We start from the raw sequence: 18,275 nt of genomic DNA on the forward strand, positions 1-18,275 counted from the left end.
AAGGCGATGCGCTCATTGACCGCACCACGTCCTCGCTGAATGCTAAATACAACGGGTAGACATTGGGTCGCTGATAGACTGCCAGAGACGACGTAAAGGCTGAAGCAAAGTAAATATGCAAACTCTGCGAAAGATTGCCTTTCGATTGGGGAAAAAAAAGAGAGAAAACGAGTGGCGACTCTCCAGTCCAAGATGGCTTCGCTTCCCGACCCCTTTCTGATAGTCCGTTTTCTATAACTGCTTCTCGCTGTAGCCATGGCGATAAACGCAACTGCGGGATTCGGAGGATGGGAAGGTGCAGTGAAGACAAGACAGGTGAGAGAGAGTACGTGACAGTGGAAGAACAGTGGGGCATGGGGGAGCGGACACAGTGTATTTAAAAAAGGGCACTTTAACGATCATAAAACCAAGCAGAGACATCAATTTGAAGAGATACATCTGACACGGTACCAACTGTTGAGTATCGAGAAGCTCTAAAACGCCTAGAAAACCGTTGTAAAACTCATGCAATAGAAGACATAAACCACAGCAAATGAACAGAACTACCAGAAGCATCTCAGTTTGAGGACAGTTATTGCACCTTGGCTTATGTAGGTAACTAAGGTTCTTCTTGCGTGGTACACAGATGTTCATTGTCCGCAGAAGCACACGCCTTAGGATGAGGTTCACACAATTCGGTGAACCAGGGAAGCTAGAATGAGTCCCAGATTCTTTAATTACACACTGTGCAGTTCACCATCTAGATGGTTGCCTCTCTCTTTTTTTCTAAAGGTTTGTGCATTGTTTTTAATTGTTGACGCATAATGGCAGAGAGGTGGGGGCACGCTGAAGCCACATTAAAGCTCGTCTCATTTGGGGCACGGGGGTTCAAGAGGACCTCGAACTGAACCAGGCCTCTGTCGTGAGCCTTAAGTTGCTCGCCAACCTTTGTTTTTAGTGATACGCTAACACGCTGTACATAGTGCAAACATTTTTATAGGTTTTCATTTAAAGGAGACTTTCCAGAACTGGTAACAACCTTACAGTACCTCTCAAAAAGAATAAACCTCTCTCACCATACAGGGAGTGCAGAATTATTAGGCAAATGAGTATTTTGACCACATCATCCTCTTTATGCATGTTGTCTTACTCCAAGCTGTATAGGCTCGAAAGCCTACTACCAATTAAGCATATTAGGTGATGTGCATCTCTGTAATGAGAAGGGGTGTGGTCTAATGACATCAACACCCTATATCAGGTGTGCATAATTATTAGGCAACTTCCTTTCCTTTGGCAAAATGGGTCAAAAGAAGGACTTGACAGGCTCAGAAAAGTCAAAAATAGTGAGATATCTTGCAGAGGGATGCAGCACTCTTAAAATTGAAAAGCTTCTGAAGCGTGATCATCGAACAATCAAGCGTTTCATTCAAAATAGTCAACAGGGTCGCAAGAAGCGTGTGGAAAAACCAAGGCGCAAAATAACTGCCCATGAACTGAGAAAAGTCAAGCGTGCAGCTGCCACGATGCCACTTGCCACCAGTTTGGCCATATTTCAGAGCTGCAACATCACTGGAGTGCCCAAAAGCACAAGGTGTGCAATACTCAGAGACATGGCCAAGGTAAGAAAGGCTGAAAGACGACCACCACTGAACAAGACACACAAGCTGAAACGTCAAGACTGGGCCAATAAATATCTCAAGACTGATTTTTCTAAGGTTTTATGGACTGATGAAATGAGAGTGAGTCTTGATGGGCCAGATGGATGGGCCCGTGGCTGGATTGGTAAAGGGCAGAGAGCTCCAGTCCGACTCAGACGCCAGCAAGGTGGAGGTGGAGTACTGGTTTGGGCTGGTATCATCAAAGATGAGCTTGTGGGGCCTTTTCGGGTTGAGGATGGAGTCAAGCTCAACTCCCAGTCCTACTGCCAGTTCCTGGAAGACACCTTCTTCAAGCAGTGGGACAGGAAGAAGTCTGCATCCTTCAAGAAAAACATGATTTTCATGCAGGACAATGCTCCATCACACGCGTCCAAGTACTCCACAGCGTGGCTGGCAAGAAAGGGTATAAAAGAAGGAAATCTAATGACATGGCCTCCTTGTTCACCTGATCTGAACCCCATTGAGAACCTGTGGTCCATCATCAAATGTGAGATTTACAAGGAGGGAAAACAGTACACCTCTCTGAACAGTGTCTGGGAGGCTGTGGTTGCTGCTGCATGCAATGTTGATGGTGAACAGATCAAAACACTGACAGAATCCATGGATGGCAGGCTTTTGAGTGTCCTTGCAAAGAAAGGTGGCTATATTGGTCACTGATTTGTTTTTGTTTTGTTTTTGAATGTCAGAAATGTATATTTGTGAATGTTGAGATGTTATATTGGTTTCACTGGTAATAATAAATAATTGAAATGGGTATATATATTTTTTTTGTTAAGTTGCCTAATAATTATGCACAGTAATAGTCACCTGCACACACAGATATCCCCCTAACATAGCTAAAACTAAAAACAAACTAAAAACTACTTCCAAAAATATTCAGCTTTGATATTAATGAGTTTTTTGGGTTCATTGAGAACATGGTTGTTGTTCAATAATAAAATTAATCCTCAAAAATACAACTTGCCTAATAATTCTGCACTCCCTGTAGATATTAAAATGATTATAAAAACCAAAGCATATACTGACTTCTAGCAGCCTTTAGATTTGCCAATTAACCAATTGCACACATTTACATTTCTTTCCTGTGGGAGGTACCATAGAACAGAGGCTTGTTTTTTAATTTAGCTGTCTATCCCTTCTTTTGATTAAAATTGCAACACATTTCCTTCTCCCCTTTCAGCCAGAGGAAACTGAAGGTGGCATTAAATGTCGAAGAACGTTTTTTTGTAAGAAACGTTATGGTAACTGTTTTGGTAGACTTAAAAAAAAAAGCTTGGGAATGTTTTTCCCAGTAGATCCCATTCACTTCAACTTCTGATTGGAGGGTAGGATCTTGTTAAAATGAGGTACAATCACCGATACCTACCTGAATTCCCAAGTGTTTAAAGTTCTTGGGAATGAAAACTAATTAGGATATTTGACATCACAGGAAGTGGTGTTATACAACATTTGACATCAATGACAGAGTGAAATGTTAAAAAAATCAAAATGCATGTAAGATTTAGAAATTATACAAAACTTCACACAAGTAGATTACATAAATAGTTAACTTACTAGCAATCTATGTACAGAAATGAGGTTGGATTTTTCAGGCTTCAAGCATGCTAATTTGCATAATTATGACATCACAGGAAACACCATGATATATGAACTTGATCTAATTGCAAGATAAGACTATGTAGGCCTTGGTACTGATTGAAATCTCTTATTGTATGCCATAGACATATGACCGCAAATGAGCACTGCTGAGCCCAAGCAGTCTAGATCAGGAGTCTTCAACCTTTTCTGTAATAAGAGCTACTTATGTTCAATGAAAATCATCCTGAGCTACTGTTGTTGTTAGAGTTGTAATTGTGACCACATTAGACAAGATTACATTAGTGGCCACCAGATACAAGGTTACCAGCAGTGATCACATCAGTTCATCGGAAATGTTTGCCACCACGAATGTAAAAAATGCTTTGTCAATGTGGAATGCCTCTATGTGGTTAATATCATGTTTTTCCACACATCAGTTTATGAGATCTGAAAATGCACATATTTTCATCTTAATTACATGCTTTTCAATTTGAGTATAAATATAATAATAAAAGCTTCTAATGTAGTAGGCTCGGCTACACACAGGAGAGCTACTAACAGGTAGCTGGAGAGCTACCAGTAGTTCACGAGCTACTGTTTTGAGAAGCCTAGTCTAGATATCTACTGCTAATTCTTTATTTGCCTATAGTTGCTACAGCTTAAAAGGACCAAAACAGTGCTAAATGTACTCCAGCTAAGAGCCTGAGTAAGCCCAGCAGCACACTTGGCCAACCACTGGTACTGCAATACTCCCCCACAGAAAATAGTGGAGGCCAAGGACTTAAAATAAAATCCTTTCAGGGCCAATGTTAAATTAACTTATTTTAACTTTTAGAAAATATATATAATTGTAATTGAATGTTAACATATATATATATATATATATATATATATATATATATATATATATATATATATATATATATACACACACACAGCATCATTGCATAGGAATACCAACAGTGAGGAGCAGAAAAACCAGAGACTAGAAATTGGGCTAAAGCATGCCCACAGCTTGAAGGATCTTGTAATACATAACCAGGCAGTAATAACTGCAATAGACATCACTTCAGTTGGCCTAGAACTACAATCAGTTTTGTGAGCCAGCATAATCTCTTTGACAGTTAGCTGAAAACCATGTCCAAGGTGAAAAGAGAGCAGTTGGATCATGCCAGACCAGAAGTCCTGTAGAGTAGGGCACCAGGCAAACATACGGTCACTGTCCGCTAAAAGCAATCCACACTTTGGGCATTAAATCGTATCGGAGGCATGGTTAGTGACCCATTTACACATTCTTTTGGGATTATAATAGAAAATATGACAGAGAGAACCCAGCGGTTGAGAATCTCAAAAGGTCCAGTGACCTGTTCTGGGAGAATATCAAACTTAAGCCTAGTACTCCATATGGAAGCCAACACAGACTGATCATTCACTCTATAAGCACTAAAGATCTAATAGAGTGCCCTAATCAGTGGCTTGCTTGGTGAGGTAAATGGGTAGGATAAAATATCAGAAATCTTCTGGGGCTGAACGATCGGCATAGTCATGCAAAAAGAAATCACGTACTGTAAGTACTTTAAGAACGATTGATGAGGGACTTCATATAGTATGTGTAAAGTGAACAAAACCCATCGTGATCAAACATCTTCCTGGCCATCTTTAACCCATGATTAGACCGACCTTACCCACAGGGTTGTGGAAAATAGATGGAAATTTAGAATTTCCCTAGAGTGGGGTATATGTGTGTATAGAGGGTAAATAATATTTGGCACAGATTTCCTCCCAGATTCGAATAATGTATTTCGTGATCTTGAACCAAACTCACTTAAGGTAGTTAGGGTCGGAAACCCTATACAGAAAAAACCTGAAATCTGATCTGACAGCCGGTTGGTATCCCAATACGGACAGGTCTGGATCCTGATCAGTTAGCATATTCCTAATATGACCTCCAGATGTCTCCCAGAAGTAAAGCTTGAAGCCAGGTAATTGAACCCCCACCTTCCATCCTATGGGAGTTTCAGGAAACAAATGGCCCACCTGGCCCTCTTAAAGCCCCAGATGAAGCTACCAGTAGCATCCTCAAGGTGTTTGGAGAATGAGTCTGGGACCCAGAGTGGTATTGCAACATTTTGGTAGAATGTTCATCTTAATAATATTGCAATACCCTAATAAGCTGATTGAAAGATGATTCAAGATCACATCTTAACTATAGCCGATTGTAGTAAAGGTTTGTAATTCATTTGGAGGATGCAGTCAACCCTAGCTCCAAGTCTGATTCCTAAATAAGTAGCAGTTGAAACTGTGCCCCAAATTGGGCTCTCAGATTGAAAATGAAGTAGAATGTGTGTTTAGTAAGATTATGTTTATATCCAGAGAGAGCTCTGAACCTGGTAGCCTCATTTGACACTTGATCAATAGTAGCCAAAGGATCTACGGTATAAATTGCAACATCATCAGCATAAGCACTGACTTTGACTTCAATACTGCTAAGTATCACAAGCTAGATCAGTCGATTGAGGACGAGGGCTCTTAAGTAAGGCTCAATATAGTGGGTAAATAAGAGGAAACAACGGGCAACCCTGAAGGGTGCCCCTGAAGATCTTAAATAATGGAGAGCTATGACCATCCAAAACAAATTTGGCCATAGCGTTTCCATGAAGACACCGTACCCATGATAAAAAAACTGCTGCTGACTCAAAAGCTCTCATTGTTGCCTATAAAAAATCCCATGTAACCCAGTCGAAGGCCTTCTCAGCAGCTAATAATATCATGCCAACCCAACTACTAAATTGCTCTGCGACTTCAAACACAGCAACTGCAGAGGTTGTATGATTGGTAGTATCTCTACAGGGTACAAAACCTTGCTTTTGGTGAAACCAATTACTGGACCAGAGAGGACAGCCGAGAGGCTAACAGCTTGGTAAATATTTTGACATCAGAATTAACCAGGGAGATAGGTCAGTATGACCCTCTGTCCTCTGGGGTCTTCTCTTTCTTTAAAAGGACAACAATATTAGTGAGATTCTAGGAGGTAGGGGTCTCTCCACCTTTATCAATATGGTCAACCAGCCTCATAAGTCCTGAAGACGAATCTCGCTAAATGTTTTTAAAAAAACTCCAGAGGGATGGTATCCTCCCACACTGCCTTCCGCATTGGCAAAGCTCTAATTGCTGCCTCAACTCCTAAGATGGGGATAGCTCTTTCCAGAGCTAAACCTGATGTGGATCAAGGCATGGTAAGTCCACCCACTGCAGGTTTTCAGTAATCTCAGGCTGCCTGATTGGCTGTGGCTGGCTGTAAGTGTCCTTATAAAAATCACTAAACTCTTTTGCTATAGCTCAAGAGCATAATGAAGAATACCATTATTGTCTTTAATACACTGTTTTACATTTCTGTTTCTCCTCTCTGAAATTTGATGAGCTAATATCCAGCCAATGTTCTCCCCATATTCATATTGAAGCATTTTGTTTTTATGATAGTCAACAACCCTCTCCCTGAAAACCCCATCCAACATACAGTTACATTCCTCTAACTCAAGATGAATAGATACGTCCTCCAGGATTCTTACTGAAAATGCTTGGGCGTGCCGGTACTGTAGCTCCTGTATTTGTTGACGTAGTTTAAATACCAACTCTTTCTCTGACTTATTATTGTCAAGTATGAACTGCAAGGTAACCCCACAAATAATTGCCTTCATTGCATCCCAGACAGTATTAGGAGGAGTAGAAACAGAATTCAAGGTTACAGACTCCCTGAACAGCTTGGACAAGCGTGTTCTTTAAACTGGATTGGAAATGATAGAGCAGAGGAGCGTGAAACAACTGCCACCCTTGCCAGTTCTGGATAGCATCAGCATGAGCAAACCTGTTTATGAGCTGAGGTGATCGTGAGGCAGACCTCTGTTTTAGTGGATTGAATTAGCTGAAGCTCAATCAAGATCACATAATTCATTATACAGTTAAAGTCGCGCACAAGTATTAGATCTCTTACCCCGTTTAATAGTTCATGTCCAGCCAATCTAATAACCCTAGATCGTCAGTGTTTTGGGCCATATACAGTGCAGATGACAAGCTTCTTATGGGAGATAAATAACTGAGCAATCGCCTGCCTACCCTTAGGATCAGAGGCAGCTTAAAGAACTGTATATTAAAAGTATCTAGCACAGAGTATAGCACCCCGTGATTGGATATAGATTGGCTAGTACAAAAGACAATGTTATAACCAAGCTGCCTCAACAAGGACTGGTCTTTATAAGCAAGGTGACTCTCAGTTAAGCACAACAACTGAGGCTTGTACAGAGCTCTTTCATCCCTGACCAGCCGTTCTTTAAAAGGGGGTTGAGGCTGGCCACATTCCAGCAGCATTAGCTTAAGCTGAGACGTAAATACCTCTTAGAACACAGAATGCCGAATCAGGATTTCTGACTCAATCCAGTACCAGAGCTAACCACAGAGTCAAATACATCCTTATGATCGTTCCAACTCCCTTTTACCTGCTCCCTCCCCGAACCCCGCCCAATAGAAAAGCCCTGAAGATATACCAAAATTAGAAGACAAAACCCACCGCAGAACTTCTCTGCCTTCTTTATCTGGGAAAAGAGATCATCCCTCCCCGATAGATGTCAATTGAGTAGACGGAGCTTGTGTATTCCCAACCCCTGTTCTCTGCCACTGCGGCCAACACCCACAGAACACAGAAAAAAAAGATGTCAAGGGCACTTTCTTAGAAACACGTAGCGAGAGTGATCCTGAGGAGACCCAGCATGCCAAACCTAAGAAAAATACACATATCATTCAGGAGAATAGAAAAAGAACAGGCAAACATTGAATGCTAGATCATGTTGGGGCTGTCAGCCCCTGCCATTGACTAAGAATCTGGGCCACGTCTGACTCGGTATAACATATTTCTGTTCACCCATCCCTAATGATCTTTAGTATGGCTGGCTCTTGAAGGAAGAATTTAGCCCCCACCATCCTCAGTGGAACAATCATCTGATGCAGCTTCCAGCACCGATCCATTGTTAACTTGTAGAAATCCAATCGAACAAATATAGACAGCGAGTCAACAGAGATTAGTGCTGAGGTTTGAGCTTTCTAGTAGATTGCCTGTCTTAATAAAAAAAAAATATCTACGCAGATCAATATTGGACCAGGGTGTGGTTTGCTGACTTTGGTCAGATCACAAGACAATGGTAGGTAAAAGCATGTTGGATTTGGCAGCCCATGTTCCAGTCCGCTAAGTCCGGGAAGGGTCTCACGAATAGTTGCACAATAAATATTCATATCTAAATAATTATTAGTTTATTAAAAAATATGTTAATAACCTCTTATAAATATAAAAATTGATTTACTTTACATTTAAAAAAAATAATTTCATTAGTTTACATTAATTTAGTTTAAAATAGTTACATATTTAATTCAAAATTAACTTAATTCTGTAGCGTTTTTATCGCACTCTACATTTAAAATAAACATCCTAAATTCACTCACAATAATATTTATCTTAAAAAGAAAAAGTATCTGTATTCACGTTTTTGAAAACTTTAATACACTTTTAATCTTCTCCCTATACTTTTACCATAGGGAGATATCCACCCTTTGGAGAAGTGCTCTTCCTATGTATGAAAAGTTACAAGTATTAACTTTGCACACATAAATTAGGCTCCATGCCCTGAATTCACAGGGCTCAAACATGTAAGCCTACGCTTTGTAGCAAATTTACACTTGTAAATGGTGATAAACTAAAGTAGTACATTTACTAGGAAGTGGAAGAGTAAACTTACACATTTAGATTTACTCGTGTGTAAGTTTACAATAGTGAATAGCACCCAAATTGTATATGTTTGGCAGTGCTTTAATCATCTTTCGTGAATTCCACATTATGTATTTCCTATTTATGGAAACCACTAGATTAATTTACATTTTGGGAAAAATGCTGTGCTTCTTAACATATTCAAGATAATATGGTTACCTATGGAATCTCTCTAGAAAGTACCCCTAGCTCAATCCCAGGAGAATTGGCACAGGTAAGGCAAAAAACACTACCATGTGAATCAGCTAACATTTGCCCCTATGAACCCTAGTTATCATTAGGTTTTTTTGCTCACTGACACCAGAAACTACACTACATTTGTTTAAAAGATAAGAGGGATGAGATATTAGTCTTTGGATAAAAGAATACACAGACCAATCCCCTTCAAAAAGTTTGAGTGACTGGATGTGTCATGATTCTTTTGTTTACATGTCTTTGGTAATTAATCCTATAATTTGCTTCCTTCTGCAGAATAAAAAGTTTGGTCCCCCCATTTTACTGGTCTTATGCTTAACATACCCTTAGTGGTGAATGTGTTTTTGCTGGCCAAGTTTGAGCCTCTTTCCCATGTCCTCAATAAAGATGGATATTTTGCCTGCAGAAATTTTATCTATGATAAATTCCTGTTCTTTGATGAGCTTTCGTGAGTGGCTACACGTTCCTACAATTCTTATAGTGCCCCGTACATAGTTTCTTTATGGGTTTTCGCAGCTGGCGAGCAGAACTACACTGAGCATATGTCACTTGATATAATACCTTTTGAATTGTTTAAATATCTTAATAGCAGTTTCATCTGACCTTGGTTTAAAATATCATGGGGTTTACAGCATGATATGTTGGTAACAGATCCTTTTTCAATGAATTGTTCGCCTCCACCCCAGAATCTTCCTTATATTGCCCATGCCTGCTGCACGTTTCCTCAGCTCGCACTGTTGAGAAGATTGGTGTGAGTGCATGCACTTTAGAAAGTAAATCTTGATCCAAGTCATGCCTTCTCTTCATGGACTAATAATTCTGTAGAAGGTGTTTTTGTAGGATCTTGAGCATACAATGCCAGTGATCATTTGTTTGATCTTATTGACTTCTACTTTATGGGACCATTTTACATTTTTGTTATGGTCACCTGCTGGATCTTTCTGCCATAAAATGGCCTGACCTTGATTAAGTCATGCAATTGTTCCATGAGATTTTTCTGAAACTACTTTCCTGGCAGAACTGATATTTTTTGGACTTCTTTTTTTCTCCTCGCCCCCATCGTAAGGCCTCACTTCATCCCATTGGTCATGCTTACCATGGGGCTATTGTTAAGTTTTTTCTGCTTACATCTAAATAACGGTTAGATTCCAGTTTTATCTGACTAGATATCCACCAATTTATATTTAAGTGGGTGCTGAGCTTAATCTTGTTTTTTCATTCTTCTCAATGTTCTCATTTTCTTTTTAATAGGATAAGGCATGAACCCATCTGCATCAATGGTGACATTGTTATAGGTACATGACGGGTACCAGTCCACAAACTATATTTCCTTTTAAGAGACAGACTAAGAGACTGGACTTTTCTGGGTCACAGCAGACAAATGTAATCACCTTGTGATCTTCCCCGACACCCAGGTGCACTACGCTACGCATTGACCATGTGAAAAGAAGGAAACATTGTACTATTTAATGGAGATATTTGTATGTCCAGCAGCATGGTAACTGTCCATGCCAGGGGTTTACAATGTGCTGAAACTTTAGCAGTGATTACAGAATCCTGATATTCACTACCAAGACAGCGGGTCTCCAAGAGTCCGTAGACCCCACCCTAGATAGCTTAGTTGGCAAAAACGGAACCCGTGCTATTATATCTTCTTGACTAAACATGACAGTGTAAGTTCTTAGCATATCGCTTAAATAATTTCTTGTGTTTGTGCCATAATCCACAGTTAGCAATTGATATTTTAGAATGCCCCTTCTTCTGTTTTTAAACTCTTCGATCTGTATGTCCACCTTTGCGGCTTGCACCAATAAAGAACTAAATATAGCGTCAAGTGTAGTTGAAACGACGTTCATGGCTAGAAGAACTGGATAAGTGTGCGGTGGATTCTCTGTCTTAAGTTGATAGGTTCAAGGTAAACAAGGATTACAAATTTAGTACCTAGAAAGAAAAGTGTTGACTGTTTTTTCATGTTATTTTTTATTGTCAGTGGAGCCTGCCTTGGCTCAGAAACCTCAGATCAAGAAGCCAGTTCACCGCAATTCTTTTTTCGATGTTTTAGAAGTTATCCAAACTCTATTTTGAGAAGAATGGGAGATTTGAGTATGAATCTGGGTGGGTTACTTCTCCCAAGAGCTGTTGTTAGTGGAACATAAAGGGCTGCTCTTACAGTGAGTTTACTCATAGCTGCAGAGTTTCTGGCTTGCTTATGTATGATATTTCCAGGGTATGTGTGACATTTCAGTCCATTATGTGTGTTACTATGAGTGACACTTTATCATTAGTCGAGCATAGCAGTGACGTCTATAACATGAGGTTAATTTCAGAAATAAATAGTACAGGGGGAAAACTCAAGCCTGCCTCATAACAAAGGCTTGGCTCTGACTCAGCCTGTGTTCTCTGTGCATATAATTAGGTACGTAGTGTGTATGTGTTTAAACATAAAACACAGCCCAGTCCATCTCCAAGACAAAGCACAATCACATATTTTAGTGATCTGTGAATTTACAAACACCAATTCATTTACGCAGCATAATACCCAGATAAGAGTGAGAGATGGCTATCCATCATACCCATGGACGTCTCTCAGAAACAGCTCTAGCTCCAGCCTTTATAGTCACAGCCTCAATATAAACCCCTGGGATGTTCCTTCTTGTAGGCAGCATCCATCTTTTAAAACATTCAGCTGAAAGAGTTTTTTTTCAATGAACGACTCAAGTTATTGACCTCCCTCAGAGCTTCACTAAGGGACCCACAATGCACCATTGTCTGTGCTTGCAGTGTCACAGCTGTGCTGTACTAGTGCAAGATGGCTGGCTTACATGGTAAGGGTCCTCTCCCTGTGGCTGCCCATCACTTGGAGGAGAGATAGTTCAGCCCATCGTATAAGTCAATGAAACTCTTAACTGCGAGGCCCTGCACCCATTGTATCAGTCATAGCACGCGGTCTTCGAGTGATTAACTCATTTATTTTTACGCTGAGCGGGTAGTCTCAGAGGCTGCCTGCGAGACCTACCCCGATGGGAAGCTGTAGTGGTCCATTTGAGACCCAGAGAGGCTAGAGCCTTGGACACAGCTTCACATGTCAGCTTCACAATGAGATCCTCTTGCACCACCACATGCTACTGCAGGCTAGGCCCTGTTTACAGCAACTCTCCAGCTTCTGATAGTTTAGCGTGTGGAATTCCAAACTCAAATCATTGAAAACGAGGTTGAGACAGTTCTACATTGTATTGATCTTTTCTGGTACTAAAGCACTGCTTCTCCGCAATCCAAAATTACAGGATAGGTATACGTAGTTAGGAAATGAGTAATTGCCCTTTTTTATTAAGTTTGGAAAAATATGAGAAAACATTTTCGCAAAGGCCTTGAAAGGTCAATGTTGTCCTAATGTAGATTATTAGTTAGGGATAACTAAGGGAGCTGCAGAGGGGAATATGATATATGAATGTGGAAGGAAGGAAGACTGACAGCTCTCTAATGTTCACCCAGCAGCAGTTTTGAAGAATTTAAATGTTTTCATTTATTTATTTAGCAACAGGTGGCCCAGTTTGTAGAGTATGGCGACAAGCATGAGTCCTTAACTCAGACTGTTTGCACCAGTGCCATGGCAAGGGTGCCGTGGGCCCTAGCGCAAGCAAGTAAAAGAGAGCTCAAGGCTACAGTGAAATCTAACAATAATCAGGGTTTAGTGGGCCCCTGGGGCACCCGGTGCCACTGCACCTGCTGCATCATTGATAGCTGCACCTTTGGTTTGCACAGAGAACTGATGCTGAGCGGCGCAAACACTATTTTTCACCATGCCGATTTTATATCGGCATTGGATTTGTTTTTTGCCGAATTGTAAAATTGAAGCCGGTGTGTGTGACAAGCTTGCACCCAAAGTGCAGTCGCAGCTTGCTGGGATTACAAGGGGCAGGGTGACGCGTGGGGCATGGGTGCGGGAGGGAATATTATGAATATAAAAATAATTTAAAATAAATTCTTACCTGAGTGCCGTGCCGCCGCTCCTCCGTCCTCTTAGCAGGCACAGGCTCCCAGCCTGTTTTTTGGCCAATGCTGATGCTGCTCAGGGCAGTGTTAGGATTGGCTGGAGCGCCCAGCCAGGGCACTCCCAGGCAGACTGGGAACCTATGTCTCCTCTGTGCAGCCCGGCAACACAGTGCTGGGCTGGAGAGAGCACAGTGCGCATGCGTGTTTGGCCAGCCCGAGACAGCCGGCAAAACACACATGTGCACTGAGGGGAATGCACAGTGCATTCGCCTTGTCCCTGTCATCCCCCATGGCTCCACCCCCTTTAACAGGAAAGGATAGTAAACATATTTTATTATCCTTTCCTTGTTAAAGATTTGCAGCGGCTGCTGGCAGGGGGGCGACGCTCCTCTGCCAAAGCGGAGGAGCTGCTGCTGCCAAAATGTTAAAATTAGGTAAGTCAATTTCACAGATGGATTTATTTTGAATTCATTGAAGACTGAGAAGAAAAAAGCTGAGACTCATCAGTGCGGCCAGATCAGCCATTGCTGCTACTGCTCACAGTGACCTCTAGTGGTGGTAACTGTACATGGCGCCTGGGAAGTTCAATATATCTCTGGCCCTTAAACTCTTATGTTTTTTACAGGATGCCAGAATTACGTGAGTGGTTATTCCTTTATTCTCATTTTACAGGTATCTGCTAACAGATGGCCTTGACAGAAGCAGCAGAGAAATTGCTTAAAACGGTATGTTTTCTTTTAAGTATTTCCTCAGTTCATTCTGAAAGATAACAAAATAAATCAGTTCGGGCACACAGAGGAGCATATAGCAGCAGCGTTCGTCCTTTAATTTCTGTGTTTCAGTCGTACCTCCAGAACGGTTAGCGATCCAAAGACCTTTAATTGGTAATATTTTTATAATTATTTGTAACTAGCAAGATTCCCAGTTCTGACATGGAACTTGGGAGTAGGGTATGCAAGCTTTATGTCTTAACATTTCTTTATGAGTGATAGATATTTGAGTTACCTTTATGTGATACATCTATTGAGCCTGCCGGCCAATGGATGAAGGCGATATGTGTTTTTTACCTTTCCAAAATAATAAAAACATTTGGCCTATAAATATCTGTAGCCTTCTGTAGATATTGGATTGTATAATGGTCTGTATTTATGAGTCTTTTTATCGGTTCGACTAGAAACGCTGTGTTGCTACATTTATTTGACCACAAATATTCATAATTAAGAATTGCACACTTATATACAAACAAACTCATAGAGGTCTTTGAGGTCAAACCTCTTCATCCATTAGTCTGTTTAAGGGTGATTTGCATTTTGATTTTGTCTAAAAAGAAGTGCATTTCTTTGTCAGGACAATACCGGTCTCCTGATATACCTCAGTAAAAAAAAAAAGTTGTTGTCCAGAGATTTTCATTTTTGACTTATGTTTTTGGATACTTAGAGAAGTAATTTAGCTTGTATAGTCATAGCTGATCCGGACCGATTCTTCTTCTTTTTTTTTTTTTTTTTTTTTTTTTTACATTTGTAAAAATTGTGGATGTGTTGCAGTGATGAGGTAATATATTAGGTACCATGAGACCTATATACTTCATTTAGGTGTCAAAACATAGGTTTTGGGGATCAAGTAGTCTTATAGAGGCAGTAGATAACCTCTCTTGCATCCCTTCTGCCATTTTCCAAAATGGCAGCTATAACAGAGGAAGAAGAGACATATATAGAAATGAAACAAATAATAATTTTTTAAAATCCTTTTATGTATACACCAAACAATGTTTATGATCTGAATATGAAAAAATAGTGTTTATCACTCCTGTTTTAGACACATTTTCATAGTTCACTTTAATTATTTGTTTCAGCAATTGCTCGTGGTACATTTGCAGAATGTTGAACACGTGAGAAGAGCATATCGACAGGGACATATTTTTGTAGCACAGGTTTTGCAAGTTCATGTATGTTTAAGTTCTGTGGGTAGAAGCTTCAGAAATTTAATAGATTTTAGCACCCCATCAATATCTTCCCAATTAAATTCAACACAGATCTTTCTCTACATAAGCACGATCAAAAATATTTACACATCTTCTGATCAAGTAGAATGCTCTTTTAACATGTCCATGCACAGAATATGACATCAGTTGAAAGTCACTTAGCGGGACTGATCTCTTGAACACACTGTACCGAAGATCGTCAAATGTGTGACAGTCAGAACTTGTTTTCAACACATGCACAGGATATTGTTTTACATCTGTAAAGTCACATTCCTCTTCTTTGTCAGCAAATCCTTTCAGAAACTTCACAGGTTCAGCAGTTAAAGCTCCGAGCTCTGTTCCAGTTTTACTCATAGTTTCATCACCTGTAAGAATATGTGCCTTGATAAGAACACTGAACATCTGGGTCAAGGTTCTTGTACAGAATATCATGTGGGATTGAGTGTCCTTTCTTACCTGTAAAATAACTTGTCCGTAACTCTGACAATCCTTGACTTATGAACATTGCGCCAAATCTAAGTAGCATAATAATATGTGTGTCATTTGACAGTACAATAACTCGGTTGAAACCATTTCAAACAGCTCACTCAACATGTGGCACAACACGAAGGTCATCTACCTCCAATTTGCTGTTAAGTTCTTGAACAATGTAGCCTGTACCTTTAGAATATATCTCTGCAGGCACCAATCTTTATTGGCAATCATTCCACTTGCAATAATTGGAAATTCAGTGTTTACCAAAGCATCAGCAATGTTTTGGCGAGTTGAAATTTCCAGGTTCATCTTGTTCGATGTTGATGACCAGAAGTTGCACAAGTAAAGGTGTGAATTTTTGATGCAGGCAAGGTCAGTTGTTCCACATGTGGACATTTGTCTGATTCTCTCCCGTTCTTTGAAAGATAGTTCAAGATAACTGTCAAAGGCAATGTGCAGTCCTTGCAAAGTGCACACTGACTGATATCTGTAGAACAGTCTGAATGACCTCTCCAAAGCTTTACATTGATGAAATCTTGACCATTCACAATTCTGAAATATAGTACACAATAAAAGTAGTTTTCAATGAGAACACCTTTACGAATTGAAATTCTTCAGTGAAAATTTTATTTTGAGCTCTTGTACAAGTTTGTGTTTCACTGGTTTGGTTGCAACATCTCCATCAAAGAATGTGTTGTTGGGAAAATGTCCTTGATAAATTCACCCCTTTCTTTTGCTACATCCATCTCTCTACGCGCTTTGTAATCTGTTTTGCAGTGACTTGTTGGACGATACTCTTACTATGGCAATTAAAGCACGGAAGTTGAGCTGCTGTGATTATGTCAAACAGCCTTTTCTCTTTCAATACAAATCACTCCTGCTTCAGTTCTGTGTATAGTGTTGATCCGTGTTCCAGGACATCTAGTAGACGTGTCTTTATATCGTTATCCACATATTGTTTAGTCACAAAGTTGTGTAGTCGCACAGGCTCAGTCATTACAAAGGGGTTTCCTTGCAGCTTCATGAAATGAAGAAGGCTGTCAAAATGTTTATTAAAACGTTCCCCTCTCTTTCCCACAAGATCGTGGTGAGGAACAGTTTCATAATGGTCCATTCATTTTGAATTTGTCATCTCTCTGAAAACATTGCAAATAGAAAGGACTTCATGGTAAACTAGCTGCCATTGAGCAACATACTTGCTTTTACGTACCAGACCAACATTTCCCTTGGAGCCTTTCTGTGATATCTGGATCATTTGTTCCAGTTACATATCTTGAGCCACAGCATTTAAGCTTCCCTCTCTGTCATTCAACACAAAATGTTTTTGGATTATTTTTTTATAGAGGTATGGTTTTTCCACATGTAGCTTCTTCACTCCTTCCAAATACCAGGACCCATATCTCAGAAAGTTTATGCAATTGAATTTGCAAGACACAGTAATCAGTGACTCCACAGTCTTCACGTGTAGCTCCCAATCACCTTCCCGATCAACATGTACCAAGTTTTTCACTAGAGCTATCATGTGTAAAACATTTACCCAGTACTTACAAAGTTCGGATTTTCTTCACATTCGACAAACTTTACAAACTTGTTTTTCTGATTTTGAACTGAGTATATTGAACATTGCCTGGCTTTGCATTATGTCTTTTGAATGAAATGCACCCTGTGCCTTGTTCACTTCTGAGATAAGATATGCAAAACCTAATTTGTCATTCCTGTTCCAGAGAGCATTCCAACACAATGTTTCTCTTAGCTTCAGATATGATGAGTGTACCTTGTAATGTTACAAAAGAGGTCAAGCTAAAGAACTACCACAGGATGGACAGGAAAAAGGATTTTCCTTTTAGAAAAACCATCACCCACCAGGTTTACCTCATGGTGGCATGCTTCATCATTGGGTTTCTTCCCGTTCCGCTACGGAGCGGGGCGTGCTACAACCTACGGGGTTTGTGGGAGCACTGATGTAGTCTCGGCAATGTGAATCACAGGAAGGGTAGGAGTGGTGGGGTCTTGGGTGAGTTAAAATACCTGCCTCCTAGTAATTCCAATGATTTAATAGATCTCTTGGAGGCGGTACGATTAAAAAGGGGCCACGGAAGTGGGGGATGTAGTGTACCTGACTTCCTAGTCTACATGTTTCGGATCCTTACCCCTAGGCTCCTCTTCAGGACCAAGGTGGACTCCTTGGTGCCAATCCTTGTTTGACTACCTCTAATGAAAGCATAAATAATGCATGCTCTGTGATATGGTGCAACTAACGTTACTAATGTGGTGTCATAAGATGATACCTATTGTTAATGGTGTCCGTCATTGATACCTGTGGAAATATAAGGGAGACATAGTTATCATAGCCCCCATTTGTAATGGGCCGCTATATATCTTGTTTGTGGGTGTGGTACCTATTTGCAAACCTCACCCCACTCGTGGGAAATGGCACTCGTGAATATCAGGACTGAGAGACTAGAGTACTCTCACAACAGTACAAGACATACTACATTTAAAACTTTTAAACATGTAAACACGTGAAATACACCAACAGCACACACGTGGTGCATGCGTAACCTACTCGATAGTATTTGGATTATCATATCATAGCTCCTCCGGG

The 18,275-nt window shown here is 40.3% G+C and overlaps 1 protein-coding gene across 3 annotated transcripts in view; it reads left to right on the forward strand.

Annotated features, from left to right (window-relative positions):
• Positions 1-260: 260 nt before the first annotated feature.
• C7H20orf96 (chromosome 7 C20orf96 homolog) overlaps positions 261-18,275 on the forward strand; it is a 51,269-nt gene continuing 33,254 nt past the window's right edge. For 2 of the 3 annotated variants that reach the window (XM_069243335.1, XM_069243337.1), the window contains exons 1-2: positions 261-315; positions 13,888-13,940. In XM_069243335.1, the coding sequence (XP_069099436.1) occupies positions 13,902-13,940 (39 nt within the window). In that variant the 5' untranslated portion in view covers positions 261-315; positions 13,888-13,901. Of the gene's footprint in view, positions 326-13,887; positions 13,941-18,275 lie in introns of all 3 variants that reach the window. The other variant, XM_069243336.1, reaches the window with a different exon arrangement.

The sequence above is a fragment of the Pleurodeles waltl genome, chromosome 7 (assembly GCF_031143425.1).
Source record: "Pleurodeles waltl isolate 20211129_DDA chromosome 7, aPleWal1.hap1.20221129, whole genome shotgun sequence".
Classification (NCBI taxonomy): Eukaryota; Metazoa; Chordata; class Amphibia; order Caudata; family Salamandridae; genus Pleurodeles; species Pleurodeles waltl.